This window comes from Aedes aegypti, chromosome 3 (assembly GCF_002204515.2).
Source record: "Aedes aegypti strain LVP_AGWG chromosome 3, AaegL5.0 Primary Assembly, whole genome shotgun sequence".
NCBI lineage: Eukaryota > Metazoa > Arthropoda > Insecta > Diptera > Culicidae > Aedes > Aedes aegypti.
In genome coordinates this window covers 175,941,904-175,961,758 of record NC_035109.1, presented here as the reverse complement: position 1 = coordinate 175,961,758, position 19,855 = coordinate 175,941,904, and the positions used below count along the sequence as shown (strand labels likewise).

Below are 19,855 nucleotides of genomic sequence, written 5' to 3'. Positions count from 1 at the left end.
AAGGTTACACTCTCTAACGGCGGAACAACGAACACAGGCGGTAAACGGCTTGCCGAGGAAAATGCAGACTTTCAGCAAACACAGGATAGGTAACTGGTTATGGGAGAAAAATAAATTAACATTTGCATATTCATGAGTGTCACGTACACATCCGGATGGAAAATTATTGCACGATCGAACTCTGTTGTCGCTCCGCCACCATTCCTGCACTGACTGGTGCAATGGATGTTGATATTCCCTGGTGGAGGTCAAACAGGGTGCGGGAAAATAGTGTCCATCTATTGAAGAACTTTATTAGAATGGGTCATACGAGTACATCTAGGGATTGTATGCTAGAAGGATGTTAGAGAACAAGTGAGATGAAAAATCTCCGTTGAAATGTTGACAAGTTTGTTTCCTCAAAGAAGGTATTATGATTTGGTTTTATTGCATTTTCTAACAGGCAATAACTTAAATATAGCAGTTATTAATGAAACCAATGTTAAATCAAACTAAAAAAATCGGATTTTATCATAATTCCTAATAATTGCCAGGATTGAGCATGTGCAGTTTCTATCATCATTCATAGGCGAATCAACATTTTTCGTCATTCGAAACCAAAGTTTTTGAAAACTTATGTTAATACAGAAGCTTAATAAATTTACTTGAATAGCTGTCTTTTTACCTTATTCATCTATTGCCACGAAAAAGGCTTTAATTTTTCAGGTTAAGTTCATCGAAAGGCATTTTTTTCTCTTATAAGCATCACCTGTAAAAATTCTAAACTGCTACTGCAAATGAAATGTAAAATGTTGTTAACAAAATGTTAATAAAAGTATAATTCAGTTTTACCAAATTATGATGATAGTGATTTCTAACACAGGACACAGGAGCATACATAAAAATTGCTTCGTATTCAATTCAGGAAATGTTAACAGTTCTAGAACTGAAGTGTAAAAATCAATATGAACTTCATCAATCGTGTGAAAAACACCATCACCACAAAAAAAAACATTTCATGATTAACCAACATAACTGGATAAGGACCTGCGACCAGTGCCGCCAACTGTAGCTACACTAATAGACGACACTCACCTGAACACTTGAACTCTTGCTCGTGCAGATCGGCCACGTTTTGGCCCTTGAGCTGACTGGGCGAGTGACATCGCGTGTAAGGTGCCAGCCGAGGTGCGTTCTTCAGATATCGTGCCAACCAAGACAGATGACAATCGCACGCGAACGGATTCTCCGAAAGGCGCAGAGCCCTCAGGCGGGGCATTCCGGAGAACATGTCGCGCGGCAGGGCCGTGATGTTGTTGTTGTTGAGTGTCCTACAATGCCGGTCGGAGGAAATTGATCGAACACCGTTAATGGAGTGTGTTTCACCAGAAGCAATCGATATGGGGGTGAGGTGTGATGTGATGGTCGAGAAATGTACTTACAGTATTTCCAGCTCTGCTAATCCTTTGATAGCGTGCTCATCCAGACAAGTGATTTGGTTATTGTCCAGTTGGAGGCTCCGCAGTGAAGTGGCGCCTTTGAATGCACGCTTCGGTATGGCGGAAAGAGCATTGTGCGACAGGTCTCTGCAAGGAACGAATGGTTGAGGATTAGAGAATGGTTTCTTAGATATCTTTCGAAGGTGTACATAAATAATACCGTTGTTTTACTCTGAGACCTTAATTATAATTTTAAAGATTGACATACATATAATGTAAATTGTTCACAAATTAAAGTTTTACCATTACTTTTTGTTTTAAATGAAATGTTTCTATGAGGCTAAGTAACATCCAAATGCTTCAAATGTATATAGTTTTCATTCTAAGGTTATGTTCATTTCTTTTGAAACGCCCTAAAATGCGCTGTGCCACTTTAAAAATCAAATTTCGTGTTATTTTAATTGGGCTATACTAAGTATCAAGAAGTGTCAATAAATGATATTAATTATGTAAACAAGTATTGGAAAACAAAAACTGAATTTCAACGCATGTTTTCAGTATTCTTCCAAATTAGTACATAGAGGTGTAGTCAATGCGACCCACAAAATTAAAAGAAGACTAGGGCTGATGCAAAGTAAAGTGCAGTATCGGACATATAAAATGCACCAAAGAAGTTTTCCCATACAAAATGGCCAACTTCAGCAAGCTATATCTCCGTGGTTTCTTAACCGATTATTTTTTTCCGTTACGAACTACGAGCTTTCTCAATTTTTAAAAACTGTTGAAAAAGTTGTGTGAAAACTATTGACTCAAAAGTTACTCTCTGAAACAGACCATTTTGTATGGGAAAACGGCTTTTGTGCATTTTTTATGTTCGTTACTGTATATTTGATTGGACAAAGGCAATAATTTTGACTCTGATTTGAAGAAACTAACATATTAGATTGTTAGGAAATTAATTTTATGAAACAATTTATTTTCTTGACCAACACAAGCGATCGGCATTTAGTCAGAGTGGACCAAATGATGTTCTTTAAATTTTGAGGAAAGTAAATTGAAAGTTTAACACTTTTATTACATTCAAACTTTTGAATGTTTTTGTTCAGTTTTTTCACTGATGGAGCCGGAAAAATATCAATGAGACGGCGCTGGGAAAAGTTGGACGGGTTCCTTTGTTTCGGCACGTACGGCGTTTCGTGAAACAGTACAACACGCTCGCGGAGTGCTTGCTGTTTCGACGCCAACTTCGATTGAACTGACAGCACCCGAGCGAAATGAAACATACCACCCATTTAAAGTGAGGCTAGCGCGCAATTCTCTTGGAGAGAAAAATACACTCTTTATATTCCAGAAGTTGTTGTTAATTTCAAAAAGAATACTCAAATGCAAATTTTAGAGTTTTTCTCAGTGGTATCTCTGAAAGAACTTGCGTTAACATCCTTGGAATAAGAATCTCCAGAGAAATTGTTCAGGAAAGATTTTGATGGGAAAATTTGTGGCAGAATCCCAGGATAGTTATTTGAAAAAAGTTAAATGAAAAATGAAAACAATCCTTTGAAAATCCTTGAATTTATTCCTGCAACTACATTGACAGTATCCCTGAATCAAACATTAGAGGAATTCTGAGTGTAATTTCTAAAGAAATTTCAAAGAAAATTTGCAGTAGTTTTTGGGGGAATCACTGCAGCAGATGTTAGTATAGACGAATTCCTTGTCAAATCGGTCAGTCGCAGAGCTCGACCATCTTCGATTTGCAGCAAATTTTGTAAGTGTTTTTGGTATGGTGCAATAAGTGTTTTCCATAGAAAAATCGATCATTTTGACTCGAGAATAACTTTTGAAAATGGCCTATAATTATTTGCATGCAACTTATATGAAAAATTCTAACTCCGAAACTGTTGATTTTAGAGAAAAATGTTCTATGAAGAAAATGTAGAAAACCATTTGGCCAACATGTAAAAAATACACAGTGAAAAAATATTTTATGTTTTTTCATGAAAACTTCAAAAATAAAACTTTATTTTAAATTACATAAAAACCCCATTTTTAATATTTTTTTTAAATTTTCACCAAAGATTCATGAAAGCAAACAGATGTTTGGGATAAAGTTTCATAATGGAGAAATTTCTGATAAAACAGTTTTTTAAGAACAACTTTTGGTCGATTTTCAAAATATTCGTTTGTTTTCAAAATAAATACGTTTTGATGATACAATAATAATCTTGAAATGATTCTTAACCATGATGATTATATGAAAAATTTCTCCATAAGAAGCCATTTTTGAATTATATCGAGTTTATTGCAAAAAATATCATTTAAATTTAGACCAAAATAGACCATTTTTATTAGTATAGAACATTTTTCTCTAAAATCAACAGTTCCGGAGTTAGAATTTTTCAAATAAGTTGCATGCAAAAATTTATAGGCCATTTTCAAAAGTTATTCTTGAGTCAAAATGATCATTTTTTCTATGGAAAACTCTTATTCTACCATGTGCAAAATTTAATCTAAATCGAAGACTATCGAGCACGAATTTTATTTTTTTTTTCAACTCATTCTGAATGGAATTCGTCTATATAACTCATGAACTCATGCATTGTGTATTTAAAGTTATTAACTTAAATCCACGAAGAATGCAAATTACCTGCAGGGGGGGGAGGGGGGGTTGGATCCTGTAAAAACCGCTACAGGAACCCGTACACATTTTCCTCCGGGATTTTTTGAGGATTGTCTGGATAAATTCGGAAGTTATTGTTTGAAGAAATGATGGTGGAATCTATCTTAAGGAATTTTTGTTGGAGCTCTATAAATCTATGAAATTTTTATGTATTGTTTCAATAAATAGCTAGGCTGAAATTGATGGTCGATAGGAAGTCTTATAATCGAATCTTCAGACTTTCTCAGATCTAGAACCTTCTAAGGCGTTAGATGTACCCGTTACTCAGCCAATTAACTGAATCAAGATTTCGGATTCCATTTTGCTCACTGTGAAAGAAAAAGGGGGATTGATGTCAGGCATAGCTTAACGTTTCATGCACAAAGTGGGCGTTTTGCATAAAACTCGTGAACGAACTTTTTACGCTCAAGTATGTTTTCCATTTTCGCATTTCTGAGTGCGCCGATTAGGTATTATGAATTAAAGCGCTTGGTTCACTCTGACTCTCGCAGTTTGAAATATTCATCAAATCTGATTATATTGCTGCAACAGATTGCATTCACATTGGTGACACTACGTCACTAGTCGTAACAACAGTAACTCGAATGTCACTAACCCGAATATATTCTTTTCTGCGAGAAAGTTAATTTTCATTTTTTTTATTGATTCTTTCTTTATTGGGTTATCGGCTATTCTTTCAAGGATTTTGCCTCATTACCTCAAATTCCATTACCCCAAAGGACATTGATCCGAAATCTATCGCCTCGAATCCCAGTTTCCCGAATAACCCAGAACTCCGAATGAAATCCCGAATTCAATACTCCGAACGCCATTAACCAGGCTATGACACATTCTGTTATAAAATGTGTTTTGAAATTATATCCCTGGATAGGGGCAAACCACTGGCTAATTTCGGGATTATTCCTTCTAATATTCATGCAATCAAGTCCGCGTTTCCGTTTTTGTAACCTTTTTGAAGAATAGTCCATCCGAATAATACCTTTTATCATGCACCAAAAAATAAGGTTAAGTTATGGATAACTCGATGGTTTCAGAGCTTGTTATTATCGTATGAGTATTAGTTTTTGCTAATCCTACTTAATCCTTCTATTATAATTAAAGATGTCTTGCCCCTAGATCCCTGGTTGTTATAATTTTGATATTCCTTCTTGGTCGGGTTAAATAAAAAAATAGCAAGCAAAAAATTATATCGTTTGCATGCTATTTCATAGTTAATGAATAATGTTTGTGATACTTAGTTATGACAACTTTTGTTTAAAAATCAAAATGATTTCGTCAAGATATTGAAAAAAAAAAACTAAATATGAATATTGACTGAAAAATATCTTTGAGTTAAGCTTGATACACAAAAGTTCGAATGTTTTATTTTCAAACAAATATTTCGTTGACAACAAGTAGCAATGCACTTTCAAATCAAAGTTTTAAGAAAAATGTAATATGTTCTCTTTTAATTTCGTAAATCATGTGACGTGTAACAAACCAGCGTCGAAACGTCGGGTTAAATAATAAAACTCGTTTTTAACAAAAAGGACTGCGTTGCCGATATTTCATCAATCATTGAAAATACAGTTGAACTCTCAATAGAAAACAAACATTTATGTTGCAAACTATCAACAGTTCCACACATTTATAAAAAACTGTCTTTTCTACGTTTTCAACAGAATATTCAAAAAAGGATCCTAGCATAGTGTTACCTTCAAACATGCAACAATGCCATCCACTGCAAATAATAAACAAATTGATATATCCCAAACATGCCAAATTTAACGGAATATTCACATAATTCAAAAAGAAGAGAAAAAGGGAACAGGCATAAGCAAACTGTGCAAATTAATTAAACTATAAAACAGATAAAATCACCAAAGACCAGAGTCACGCATTCTGCCATCGTTTCCGCCGTTTGCCGCCAGCGCTATTACTGGCCTGGTGTAAAGTGCGGATTCGAAGTGGCGGCATCGATGTGGCAGGCCTGGAGTAGCCTCAGGGCGAAACAACGATATCGAAACCATAAATCATTTCCTACATCCTACTACTTACAATCGTAATAAATTAGCAGCGCTTGATAAAAAATTATCTGGTATTGATTTTAAGCGATTGCTATTAAGTCGTCTGTAAAAAAAGAACAAAAAGAAGAGAAAAGAGCGCATGAGGTGAGAGAAAACCGAAGGGAAAAGAGCAATTATAAAATAACACGCCGAAATGAAAGCAAGCCATTCATTATGATTGGTACAAATCGGATTTGGATTGTGGGAGGGGTATCGAGGGAGGGGGAATGAATCAGAACTTCACCGATTGGCACAAAACATAATGAGAAAAGCATACAAACAGCTTGGAAAATCGAAATGCAGGCAGTAAAAATGGCGCGAGAAGTGTGATAGATTAATAAAATCGATTTCATGATACTGATTTTATGGAACAATTAGGGAAATTGACGGTTGAGGCTGTGCGGCACCTGTTTTCGTCATTTGAGTGTGTTTCGTGTGTGCGAGTAAGTGCGGAAGGAAGTGATGAGGAAGCGTGACTGTGCAGGTTTTAAGTGTGGCTTTTATTTTGGTGGTTAAGTAGCTGTTAATGTAATACTTACAATCGTTCCAGAGAAATAAGATCTATCAGTGCATCTTTCTCTATCGTGTAGATTTGGTTGTCAGTCAGCTGTCTGTAAAATGCAAAGAAAAGTATAATAGAATTATCAATACTTGAGTAGATTCATCATTTTTTCAATTAAAATGAAGATGGAGCTGATGCTATGGATAGGAATATTGTCCTAATACGAAAATTAATAAAGAATGTAAAATTTCCCTGGGCCAATCTCTATTCAAATGCTGCCGAAAATGAATTGTTAATGACTCCAGATTGTTTAAATAAGATTGTCTCGCTTTTGTATGGAAATCGATGCGATGGAATAAAGATTACCATTTAACAGTGAATAAATTAACAGCCAAGCATTGTTTTGTGTCGAAAAAGTATGTATAATTAATTACGGATCGTCTGGGTCCTGTCGTGAAACAACCGATGCAACCTTTAACTATGGGAAAGTTTTCAACTATTAACGATTCGGTGGCACCCTGCCAAGATCCGCATAGATCACCAATAGCTCGAAAGTCGTGCTAAGGCAGGCACAGGAAATATGATCGAAGGCTCAACGCCGCACTTTGCTCATTAATAAACGGTGCCTCGATGGCCCAATTTATTATCACCCTAAAGCGATCACTTCATCACCCCACCGAGTTTGATTTAGCGCAGGTAGCTTTCACTAACGAGCTCATTATTCAAATAACATGTGTAATATTATTTTGTTTACCCGTGTCGGTTTCTCACCGAGCGCTGTCAGGTATTTGGTTTTATAGATTTCATTAGTTTTTTTATTCGTTTTCAAGTTGTGACTGCAAGGTTACTGTCCATATATGTTGGAATTCCACAACATGAAATAAAAATCCTTCGATTGATTGCAACATAAAGCAGGTGCATGTTAAGTTTCGAAAGTTTTAAAAAATAACTATTGATTTCCACTTTACAATAGTAGATAGTGTAAGATATGAGCTTTGGCAGCTAATGTCTGAAAATGGTTTTCCGGCGAAAACAATAAGGCTGATCCGTTCAACGCTGGATGTTTGGAATAAAGTGTTCGTATTATAGTCAAGGTGTCATCCTCGTTTATGTCTTTAGAAGCAAGGAGATGCACTTTTGAATTTACTACTATTGAACTCAAAAGTACAATTAGGAGATCTGGTGTACAGACAAACGACACTATCATGATACGTCAGCTTATGCTACTTGACTTTGCGAGCGATTTTGACATCATGGAATCTATCGCAGCCGCAATGCCGTGGAAGATTTGTTCTTACCTCTGAAAAGGGACACAGCACGAACAGGCTTGACAATTAATTCCACCAAAATGAAGTACTTGTTTGCAGTTCGTAATAGAGGGAGGCTTTTTTGGTGTTGAGGTACTGTTTGATGGGGATGTGTTTAAAGTAGTTTCCGAAAATGCTTTTCTTGGAACACTTGTGACATGTGCTTAATTTCCAGCAAACGGAAACAAAAATCACCAAATGTAAAACGTTCACAGCGGAGGAAATGACTACGTCAATACGGCGAAGGAAGCCAACCTGTTCCCACATTGAGGGAAGTTGAGGATGCCATCAACCAACTCAAGAACAAAAGGCGGCTAGTTAGGATGGTATTGAAGCTGAACTCATCAAAATGAGCCCGGAATGGTTTGCCGCCTATCTGCACCGGCTGATTGTCAAAATCTGGGAAACAGAACAACTACCGGAGAAGTGGAAGCAAGAGTTCTATGCCACATTAATAAAAGGGGCGACAAACTGGAATGTGAAAAGAATCGTGCGATCACTATCCTGAATGCCGCCTACAAATTGATCGACAAGACCCCACATTATCTTTCGTCGTCTATCCCCAATATCAAATAAGTTTGTGGGAAGTTATCAAGCTGGTTTCATCAGCGGCCGCTTGACGACGGACCAAATTTTCGCTGTACGACAAATCCTCCAAAAATGCCGTGAATATTAAGTCTCCGCATCACCGCATCGAGGTGACTGTGCATCTGCACTTCTATTACGCTCTTGACGTTTTCTCGCTCTGTGCTCTTGCACTCGGCGCAGTCTGCCAGTGGTTTGCTCTTGCATGTTGAGCAGACTGCCTTTTCATCTTCCTCCGCTTCTCTGTCTCCTTTCGTCGTTCATCTTCTTCTACCCTTTTCACTTTCTTCTCCACCTGACTTCCCCAGCCGTCGGAAGTTGTCACCAGTATCGACCGGTGAGATGTGGCTGACTACCGTCGGCTATCGCAGGGAAGATCTTAGTCAGGCTGACTCGAGCGTGGAGGTCGGTCAAACGACTTCGGTTGGGGGTTGACTTCCGTTTTATTAGCGCCCCGACAGCCCGATGCCAGGCAATGCTCTCTGCCTCTCGTTTCGCTGCTCTCCACCACCCTATTATTCGGCAGATTCCAAAAGTTAGGATCGCTTACTATTCTGTCTGCGTTGAAGTCCTGTCCAAAATCAGCCGCCACCGCACTTCGTTCCATGTTGAAACTCGGGCAATCGAAGACAACATGTTCCGGCGTTTCCTCTCTCTCACTACACACGATGCAACCGATGCAAATACAGTTTGAAGCAACCGTGATCTACAGGAGCTGTGTCAGGTGAAAGTTCACTTTGCCATGCTCCCTGTTTACTCAGGTCCCATTCGATAACGAACTGTATGACGTCACACATTGTCACATTGCAATGGGTTGCTGTGCGAAAACACTATCGATTCACTAACACAATCAAACAGTTGTGTATTATACAAAATCATCTCCTCACCTCTATTAAAGCACATTGGGTCCACCTACCTTACTCAGAGGCATCCTATTCTTGCTGCCACTTGACCAGTGAGCCGATCCTCGCCAATTTCCTCACCTGCCTAGTGCCTCTCCGCTGATTACACTCGATACCTTCTCCCAGGGTAATACAAACCGGAATCATCCCGGTGATCACACATACTGCCTCCGATGATATTGTTCTGTTTGCGCTTGCTACTCTCATGGCCATGAACCGGAACGTGCTGTTGAGCTTGTTTGATTATGCTATGTTTGCAGTGCTGTACCCCATGCCGGAATTCCGTATCTCGGTATCGACGATGATACGCTAGCTCGAAGACGCCTCCTAATGCTTTTAGGACCATTAGCGTTCGACGCCTTTGCCGCCTTCTCACATGCGCATAGTCGACGTGGCGGTTAAAGTTTAGCCGATCGTCTATCATCACGCACAGGTGTCTATGCGACCGCTGTGATGCTATGACACGTCCCCCGACAGTTATCTCAGCGTGTTGAACCGCTTTGCGATTGCTGACTAGTAGCACCTTCGTTTTGTGGTGGACCATCTTCACCTTGACTCTGTTCATGATAAGACCCCGTCATACGTCCCATTCCACAACGTCGGCCAGCGTCGGTTTCATACACCAACACCCGATTCTCGAAGTAGGTCTGCATAATCCGGCATAGATAGTCAGAAACCCGCAATCTATGCAGCGCTGAGGCGATGGCTTCTCAACTGGCGCTATTGAACGCGTAACTACGGTACAGTAACGATTTCCTCCTAGTTTTTGCCTCGATGCCTTCTCGGCCCTCTCCAGGACCATCTGAATTGCGTCTGCCGTCGACTTTCCCTTACGGAATCCGAACTGCCTTTCTGATAGTCCGTTCTCGCTCTCCGTACATCTAGCCACCTTGTTTAGGATGGTTTTCCTGGCTTCGCTAGCAGCACCAGCTTCTAGACCTGCCATAAATCTGGGAAGTGTCCTTTGACCAGGCATTTTTGCATCACCTTCCGGAACATATCCGGGTACGCTTGGATCGCCGCTTTAAGTGCCATATTCGTTATTCCATCCAGTCCAGTCGCCACTGCTACAAGCTCGTCATTGGAGACCTGATGATCTTCGGCGTTAGCTTCTTCCACGTCGACATACGGTGAGGTTGGCCTCGGTGTCAGATCATGCGCTGGGAAGAGACCCTCGACAATAACCCTCAGCTTTTCGGCACACGTTTCAACCAGCATTGATGTACCCTTGACTTTCGCCATGACCACTCGATAAGCGTCCTCGCAGGGGTTAGCGCTAGCTGCTCGGCACAGCTCCTTGTAGCACTCTGACTTGCTCAGCGTTATCTCGCGTTTGAAAGCAGCTCTGGCTTGGCTCCTTTTTGACTTGCTTTCTGATAACGCTTCCTGGCTTTGAGGCAAGCAGCGCGGAGGGCGTTGAGTTCCTCGTTCCAGTAGTACGCGGGACGTCGATCGTTACGGGGCTCCCGGTATCATGGCGTCTTTGTATCACATGACCTTGCCAATGCTGTAGTCAGCCCTATCGCAACTAAGTACGAGGCATCGCTGTCGGTGCGAAGTGCCTCAACGAAGAGGTTTTTGTCGAAAGGCTTCGTCTTCGACTGCCGGTTGCCAAATGTGTTCCTTTGCACTGCCGCAGTGTTCCACTGGCCAATCCTGTAGCCCCAGACAACCAGAAATCGCATGAATGTTCACGTTACAATTCGTTTATTCATACTAATTACATCAAACCCGCAAAACACCGTGGATAAACTCGTCAGATTGATAAGTTTCCTCGCATAAAACACTTCTTTTCTGAGTCCATTTGTACATTTTGTTTCGTCCCGTACACTCGTACAAAGTAAGTCAAATCAATCCGTAGCAGCTGTCAAATCAACATTTGTTATCATAATTCAAGTCGCATGAGATCACAGGTTAGTTCGGTAGAATATTTATACACTCGCATCGTATGTTATTATTAATCACATAGTATATGCACGCATATCGCCTCCACTTTTGTACGTAGAAGGCTTTTTCGCGACATCTTATAAGTGAAATTTTGCACATACAAAGCCTCCAGGTGATTTAGTCATACGTACATTTTGGTTGTCTGGGGCGTATCGCCTGGTGATCGCTATGGGTGTACTCTTTGCTTACCCTCCAGTTCATGTTGCCCGCCGGTGATATACTACAAAATATTAGGTTGATGATCGACTCCCGTTCGTGCTTCCGAAATGTGCTAACGGTGCCTTCATCGCACAATCGTACGTCTAGCTTTGCTAGAGCCTTCAGTAGGTTGTAATCTCTGGCATTGGTTACCCTGATACCCCACTCCACGGCCTATACATTGAAGTCACCTCCAATCAGCACTGGTTTTCGACCTACTAGCTCGTCGGTCAACTCCTCCAACATCCGACTAAATTCTTCGGGCGTCCATCATGGAGGCCCGTAGCAACTGCAAAAGTAGATTCCGTTGATTTAGGCGATCACGAACTCCGCGTTTGAACTGGATAGAAAACCACTGCTACGCCTGCGCAATCCGCCACACAATTGGCGTCATTGAGTGGTACTCGATACGGTTCAGCTATTATCGCAACGTCGCACTTAGTTTCGGTTGTCGACTGCCACAACAGTTGCTGTGCGGTGTCGCAGTGATTCAGGTTGATCTGCGTTACCACCTTTACTGTTGGGCTGCTATCGCCTTTTGGTACGCACGGCGATTGAAACTGCCCATCGAATAGGTGTTTCCATCCTCCGGTGAGCGGTGTCTGGACCCTTACAGCTCGCCGCCGGGTATCCGAAGTCCATGTACTTGAAGCATCGCATCGGTGGCCTATATGCTCGTGTGACGAGTCTCAGTGCGCATATCGAGCAGCCAAATCTCATCTTGCCTTTCTCCACCAAGTCGAGTCTAGTACACGCCACTGAAGACGGCCTTACAGTTGAGGTCGAAATACGCGTATCTGTCAAAGGATACAAACTCTAGCGGAATTAAATGGTATAGTACTAAATTCGGTCTTCGTTTATTTTTTCTCCACCAATTTGCTCGCTGTGACTACTGGTAGCCGAATCCTCGTTGACAGTGTGCCGTCGTACGGCTTTCTCAGACGGATTGTCATGGCCTCCTCTCCAAAGCTGCATGGCTTACGGAGCTCCTCATCCACCTCGTCCACGGTTGTTATCTCATCTGATACCTGCACTCTACAACTGCTTCCTAAGTAAGTTCGCTTACGTACGTCTCGTTCGCCAAAGATTTTGCGACTGGCTCCCGATAGGTCGAGCTCTTGATCGCTGGGTCACTCTTCAGCTCAAACAGCATTTCCCCTTTATGGGTGCGCCGCGTTGCAACCACTTTTCTCCAAGGTCCTTCAGGTTCGGATCGTCCTTAACTTTTTGAAAGATATCTGTGGACGATATTTGGTCGTTTGCCTTAACAATGCATTCCCTATCGACCACTCACGCTGCGGGCGTCTCTTCGCTTCCTTCTTCTCGTCCTTTTTTCTCTACTCTCTGTTTCTTTTTTTATTTTTGGCGTTGACGGCGGTTTGCTCCTTGTGCTGCTTTTTTATGTATTCCTCTCCTCCTGATGACTCTCTGTCTCCTGGTGATGCTGTCACCTCGTACCTTCGGGGTCCTAAGCTTGTCAGCCGCAATTTGCTCCGTAACCTTTTTCAGTGCCTTTCGGCGAGCTTTGCTCTCATCTTCAGCACTTTTTGCTTGTTTATGGCAGCGTTGTCAGAGGATATGATGCTAGTCAGCCAATTTTTGATCGTGGTATGCACGTTCTTCACCTCCGTCATCCTCAAGGGCTTCGTGAAGCCCAAGCAGGACAGTTCGGTTTTGCGTCGTCCGATAGATTTTGCTCACGGTTTCGCGCGTGCTTTCGTCGCTGGAGATTTTTTTTTCCTGTTTTGGAGCGTCTTGCTGGGTAGGTATTTGGGAAGGCCCAAGCAAGACAGTTTGTTTTCGGGACGCCAAGAAATTTTGCTGTCAGTGTCAGTTTTGTGTTCAGTCGAGAATGGATTACCAACTGGTGAGTTCGTTTCATGCTTATGATAACACATTTTTTCTTGAAAGCGTAACTTTTATGTAATATCAAAACAAACTTTGTATGGTTCGTCACTATAAGTGTCGGCATTATGCTTTTTTCTTATACAATTTCAATATACATATATTTTTCTCTTTTTGACATTATTAAAAATTATCTTTTGAATTGTTCGACATTGTGAATGTTGACGTATTTTTTAAAACTTCTACCATATCGAGACAAAATGCACAGTAATACTCATATGTAATTTTCAAACAAACTATGTATGGTTCGTCACTACAAGTGTCGGCATTATTCCTGTTTCATATAATTTAAAATATATACATTAAATTTTCAGTTTTCGTCATTAGAGCGATTCCACGCCAAATCGGTAAACGATGAAACTCGACTACCTTGGATTCAAATGGAATTTTGCACATAGTTTCGAAATAGTAGAATAAGTTTTTTCCACTGGTGGGGAGACCATTTTAAAGCAAGAGTAACTTCAGATAAGGGCGTAAGTATTTTTAGCATCACCATTTAAAAAAATGTACCTCGGAAACCGTTTGTTATAGAGAAAAAGTGTCTGAGCAGGGATGGTAGACAATCAAAAAGGCTTTGTAAAAAAATATACACTGAAAAAAAAAACTTTTATTTTCATGAAAAAATCGAAATTAAACCTTAAAACACAAATTGCAAAAAAATAGGTATCTTCGATTTTTTTTTCAAATTTTTTCTGTAAAATTTCAATGTTAAACCAGATGTTTTAAGCACAGTTTCAACATGGTGCAATCTAAAATAAAAAAGTTTTTCTAAGAGCAACTTTTGGTGCATTTCTGAAAATTCAATTTCTGGCCGTAGAAAAGACGTTTTGATGCTGTAATATGATTCTTCACTCAAAAACAATTCAAAATGCTAATAACTATGATCTTTCTAAAACTAGCCGTTTTCTAGATATTTAGGATTCAATTATATTAATATCATAAAACTTAAGAAAATACGCCCGTTTCATAAGTTACTCCAGATGCTCCACCAACAATGTTACGTTTATTGATATGATATTGACGTAGAATGGCATTTTTTTGCCACTGCACATGGTAAAGGGCCATGTGATGCCATTGGTGGCACATTGAAAAGGATGGCTACTAGAGCTAGTCTGGCAAGACAGCATGAGCATCCAATCACTGATGCAAAAGCTTTGTATGAGTGGGCTAGTAAGCGGAGAGAAGAATACCTGACAAAATTGTCATTTTGTTTTGTGTCACAGGAAGATTACGAACAAGGATCAGAAGAACTAAGTAACATACATCAACAAGCAAAGCTAATTCCAGGAACACAGAAATTCCATTGCTTTGTACCCATTTCCGAATACAAAATCGCAGCAAAACTGTATTCAAGTGATGAGGCAGTAAACTATTATAATGTTTATAGAAAAGTAAAAACATAATCAAAAAGTTGACATTTAATATCTGTTCTATACCAATATATATTGAAACAAATAAAAATATTAAAATTATGTACAATAATCGTGAGAATAAATAAATAAGGTTAAAAAGTTTAAAGGCGTTTTTCCTTCTTCCCTCCTTAACATCATTCATATTATCATCTTCCATCGTAATACCACAGACAAACAGAAGTAACACCTAGAACATTTTTCACAAAATTCTCTCGACCACAAATACTACCACCATCTAGTGAGCTTATTGAACGAAATAACTTTTTGTGCCACATGTCCAACAGGTGGCGGTAACGTGAAATGTCAAACACGAAGGAAAGCGACGCGCGCGCCTCTGGTTGTGAACTTGACAACTGTTGTATTATAAACTGATCGTTAAATTCGTGGGCGATGGAAATTTATCCAGTGTTACGTCTGTTTGTCTGTGGTAATACTTATATTAATCCTCAACAATATTCCAACAATCATCCTGTATCTTTCGAACAGTTCATCCAACCGTCTAAATGTCAAAGAAAAAGTAGATGGGATATTAATGTGGGAAGAGATTAACGTAACATTGTTGATGGAGCATCTGGAATATTGTAAGAAACGGGCGTATTTTTTTATAGTCTTATGATATTAACATAATTCAATCCCAAATATTTTGAAGCGGTAACTTATAGGAAGATCATTGATATTAGAATTTTGAATTGTTTTTGGATAGAAAATCATATTGCAGCATCAAAACGCCTTTTCTATAACCAGAAATTGAATTTTCAGAAATACACCAAAAGTTGCCCTTAGAAAACATGTTTTATTTTAAATTGCACCATGTTGAAACTGCCCTTAAAACACGGGATATTAATGTGGAAAGAGATAAACGTAACATTGTTGGTGGAGCATCTGGAGTAACTTATGAAACGGGCGTATTTTCTTAAGTTTTATGATATTAATATAATTGAATCCTAAATATCTAGAAAATGGCTAGTTTTAGAAAGATCATTGTTATTAGCATTTTGAATTGTTTTTGGATGAAAAATCATATTACAGCATCAAAACGTCTTTTCTACGGCCAGAAATTGAATTTTCAGAAATGCACCAAAAGTTGCTCTTAGAAAAACTTTTTTATTTTAGATTGCACCATGTTGAAACTGTGCTTTAAACATCTGGTTTTACATTGAAATTTTACAGAAAAAAATTGAAAAAAATCGAAGATACCTATTTTTTGCAATTTGTGTTTTAAGGTTTAATTTTGATTTTTTCATGAAAATAAAAGTATTTTTTTTTCAGTGTATTTTTTTTTACAAAGCCTATTTTATTGTCTCCCATCCCTCCTCAGACACTATTTCTCTATAACAAACGGTTTCCGAGGTACATTTTTTTAAATGGTGGTGCCAAAATACATACGTTCTTATCAGAAGTTACTCTCGATTCTAAACGATCCCCAATTATATGAGATAATTTTCGTCTCATATACTTAGTACATCTGCGTAGTTTCATCCAAATCGGAATGGTACATGTCAGATTTCAGCATTTTATGGACGATTTCGCGTGGAACCGCTCATTAATAAAAACGTCTTTTGAATTGTTCGACATTATAGATGTTGACGTATTTTTTAAAGCTTCTACCAAAAACTTCTCGAGACAAAAATACAAAACTAGCTTTAAATATAAGTCGTTTATTTCCCCCTTGTCCATGGATCGCATCACCGACCAGAGGTGACTCCCAGATCTTTTCCTCCCACACTAATAAACACCCTTCCCGTGGTGATTGTGGAGATGCAGAAGTATTCTCGGTCTCTAGAAGCAACAATCATTACACCCTAACATTCCTTCCCCATACCAACTGACTGTAAGGACTTGGCCGGTGCCGTTATTGATCAATAATATTAGATCTGCTAAAATTGCACTTCGAGAGTAAGCGGAAACTCCCATCCCTTATTAATTTTGATCGTAGTGCAATTCTTACCAGTTCCAATCAATCACGGAGTAGCATTCATTGACATGTACAGTCAGTCTACGCTATGCTATGCTTATTCTTTACCTCCGTCATCCTCAAGTTTTCAGGTTGTTGCCTTCCTTGAGCAGCGTTGTTGCTCGATTTTGGTGTGTACACTGGACTCTGAATCCCTAATCCTTCTTGTAATCCTTGTGTCTCACATTGCTTCGAGCTACTGATATACGTCAGTAGATTCTCCGTGGTATGTACCGGCGATCATGACCTGCTTTTCTGGAACGCGCTCGCGATCTCGACTCCTGCTGTGTTGACTGGGTTGACCCGGCCTCTTATGGGGAACCAGATTCAGAGCCAGATCAGATCAAGTCAGGAAAAGTTCAACTGAGCCGACTTCCATCAGATAAGGAAGTGGGTTTAGAACGTGCTTGGAGACATGCCAAGTGTAACGGGACGGGTTTAACCGTACCATTAACCCACTTGCCACGGCTGCCTGTAGCGTGGTTCCTATGCGCTCTGTAGCGTGGTGCCTGCGTGGTCCGTAGTCGTGACCATGTTCTTATGCTGCCAGTCTTTCATAATCAGGATGTCGCTGGACTGGATCCTAATGCGCCGGTGCGTTGAATTCGGTTGGTACAAGAAAGCGTGGACCACAGCGAGCGAGGTGGCTTGATCAGGTGCAACAGGATCTGGAGAACATCAAAGTTGGAGGGACACAGGCATGGACCGAGTGAATTGGCGTAACATAGTCAACGAAATTTTATCATATTCATTTATGTAACACCAAGTAAATAGATAATATTTCTACATATTACGAATTTTGACCAACACTAAGTTTATTCTATTGGCGAGAAAAATGAAATTAGAGTTTCAAGAAAAAAAAAAAAAATCTTAAGTGTTGCTTAGAAGCCACTAAATAAGCTTACACTAATTAGCAATGTCTGAGATTGCAAATCCTTTTTTGATCGATGCTATTTTTTATCGATGGATGTTCAACCACGTCAAACGTTGCTATGAACTCCACCCACGCCAGAGGAAACAGTTTACCCCGCAGTTTACCGTTCACTCTAATGAAACGGAAATTGACTGGATGTAATTAGTTTGAAAGCATCGTTCTACAATGAGCTGCCGGGTTCCCAGCTTCCACTTGCAGCAGTGCAGAGAGCACAGTGTAAAAGTTTCGGGTAATACTATTAAAAGTACTTGAATGGCGCTGATTCACATGAAATTTAATTATTCACCACTATAAAACGAATTCTAGTAGTCCCTCGAGGCAGGCACTTGTCGTTTGATGTTGGTAACTTAAACTACAACTATCGGCGCAAAGTCGGTAAGTCCATGCACCCACCCTTCGAGTGGAGTGAGGGTAAGTGTGTTGTGGATGTGAGAGCTGCGATGTTAAATTACTTTCCAAAATTTAATGAGTTTCAAGTTTTATACTTACAATATTCGAAGCTTCGACAGACTCTGGAAATCAGATTCGTAGATGACGGTGATGTTGTTACCCTGGAGGTCGCTGTAAGTGCGGAAGAGAAGAAAGAAAGAACGGAAATTAGTTAATGCTGCTTTTAGGAAGCGTCCTTAGTAAGAACGTGATTGGAAGGTACAGGAATTGGTATAGTTTCATTGGTGAAAAGCAGTTTGCGATTTCAGGAAAGGATATGCATATGAATTAATACTCAATAATTGAGCAGTGGACAATTTGTAAAATTTGGATCTACTGACTTAATATTCAATTGGATTCTAAAATTTTAATTTTGCGGTCATTCATTGCAGAAAAAAATTCAACAACTACTCTTCGATAAGTTGCCCTTCTCTTGAAACTATAGCCTATAGAGAATGTTCTGGTTCGAATCTCATCTGAAAAAATAAAAAAAAGTTTTTTTTGTTCAGTTTACACTTGTAGATAATTAACAGTGAAGAAGTCACTTAAAAGGACATACTACCAACACTGTTTTCAAGGTGAAAACTTGAATGAAAAGATTTCTAACACTTAACTTACACAGGATTTCTGACACTAAAGTCGAATTCAGAGGACATGTAATGCATAAAGTTGTGTTTATCTATTTTATTTCACCTTTGACCAACACAGACAATGGCCGCTCGGAGACGTCCCCAGTACAATTATCCAAACAAGTCTGATGCTGCCTCATGGTGCCGATTTGCTAGAGTTTTTAAATTTCAAACCAAACAAAACCAACCCCGAGAGAGCAGAAGTTTCCATATTTTGCTCATTGTTGGTTCTGGTGCTAATGGATGATTCCATTGCAGAAGAAGGAAAGTAGAACTGCATCTGCATCTGTCCAGGTTCCCCTTCTTCCGGTTCGGGCATTTCCGAAATGTCTCAAATGTGCAAATACTCGAACCAGTCAACGTCGAGAGTCCCTGTGTCACCGCACTGTTCCGAATATGCTGCTGGAAGAATTCTGATGCAGAGAAATTGGCCTGTCCGTTTGGTGCAGCAGTAGTGTCAAAAATAGATAACGATGAGAGTCTTTCTCGATTCGAAGCAGATGTTGTCAACAACTTCTAGCGTTGCCAGTGGGGAATTGTGTGTCTAGTGTGTGCTTTTCCCTTTTCGGACTTCTGCTGTGGCGGAATATGGTAATAATAACAATAATGCTGATTCTGCTCCATACATGTGTGCCACTTGTTCGGGAGATTGGGGAAGGCGAACGACGGAGTTTGCTTCCTTGTGGATTACATTTGCATCATCCCGTTGTTCGATGGTGGCAAATATTCTTTTTATGGAGCTGCTATATGACAATGAGTCTACAATGACTGCATTCGTTACTGCATATTTATTCGGGGAATTTGAATTTGATTCGTTCGACTCCACTCCGATGGATTGGCAATTTGAGAATTTTACGCTACCAAGTTTGTATGATTTGTTTGTTGATCATGAAGATCAAACCGATGTAGATTCGGTAACTCAACAACGAATCTGACTAATTTGCATCACATTATTTCGAAGATAAACCACACCTGTTAAAACGGCGGAGGTTTGACCGAAGTGCAATCATA

The 19,855-nt window shown here is 39.7% G+C and overlaps 1 protein-coding gene across 1 annotated transcript in view; it reads right to left on the bottom strand.

Annotated features, from left to right (window-relative positions):
• The window catches only part of LOC5571592 (protein slit), a 646,439-nt gene that overhangs the window by 18,145 nt on the left and 608,439 nt on the right, over positions 1-19,855 (bottom strand). The window contains 5 exon segments of the mRNA XM_021853436.1: positions 1,075-1,310; positions 1,422-1,565; positions 6,133-6,204; positions 6,680-6,751; positions 18,276-18,347. Coding sequence (XP_021709128.1) covers positions 1,075-1,310; positions 1,422-1,565; positions 6,133-6,204; positions 6,680-6,751; positions 18,276-18,347 — 596 coding nt within the window.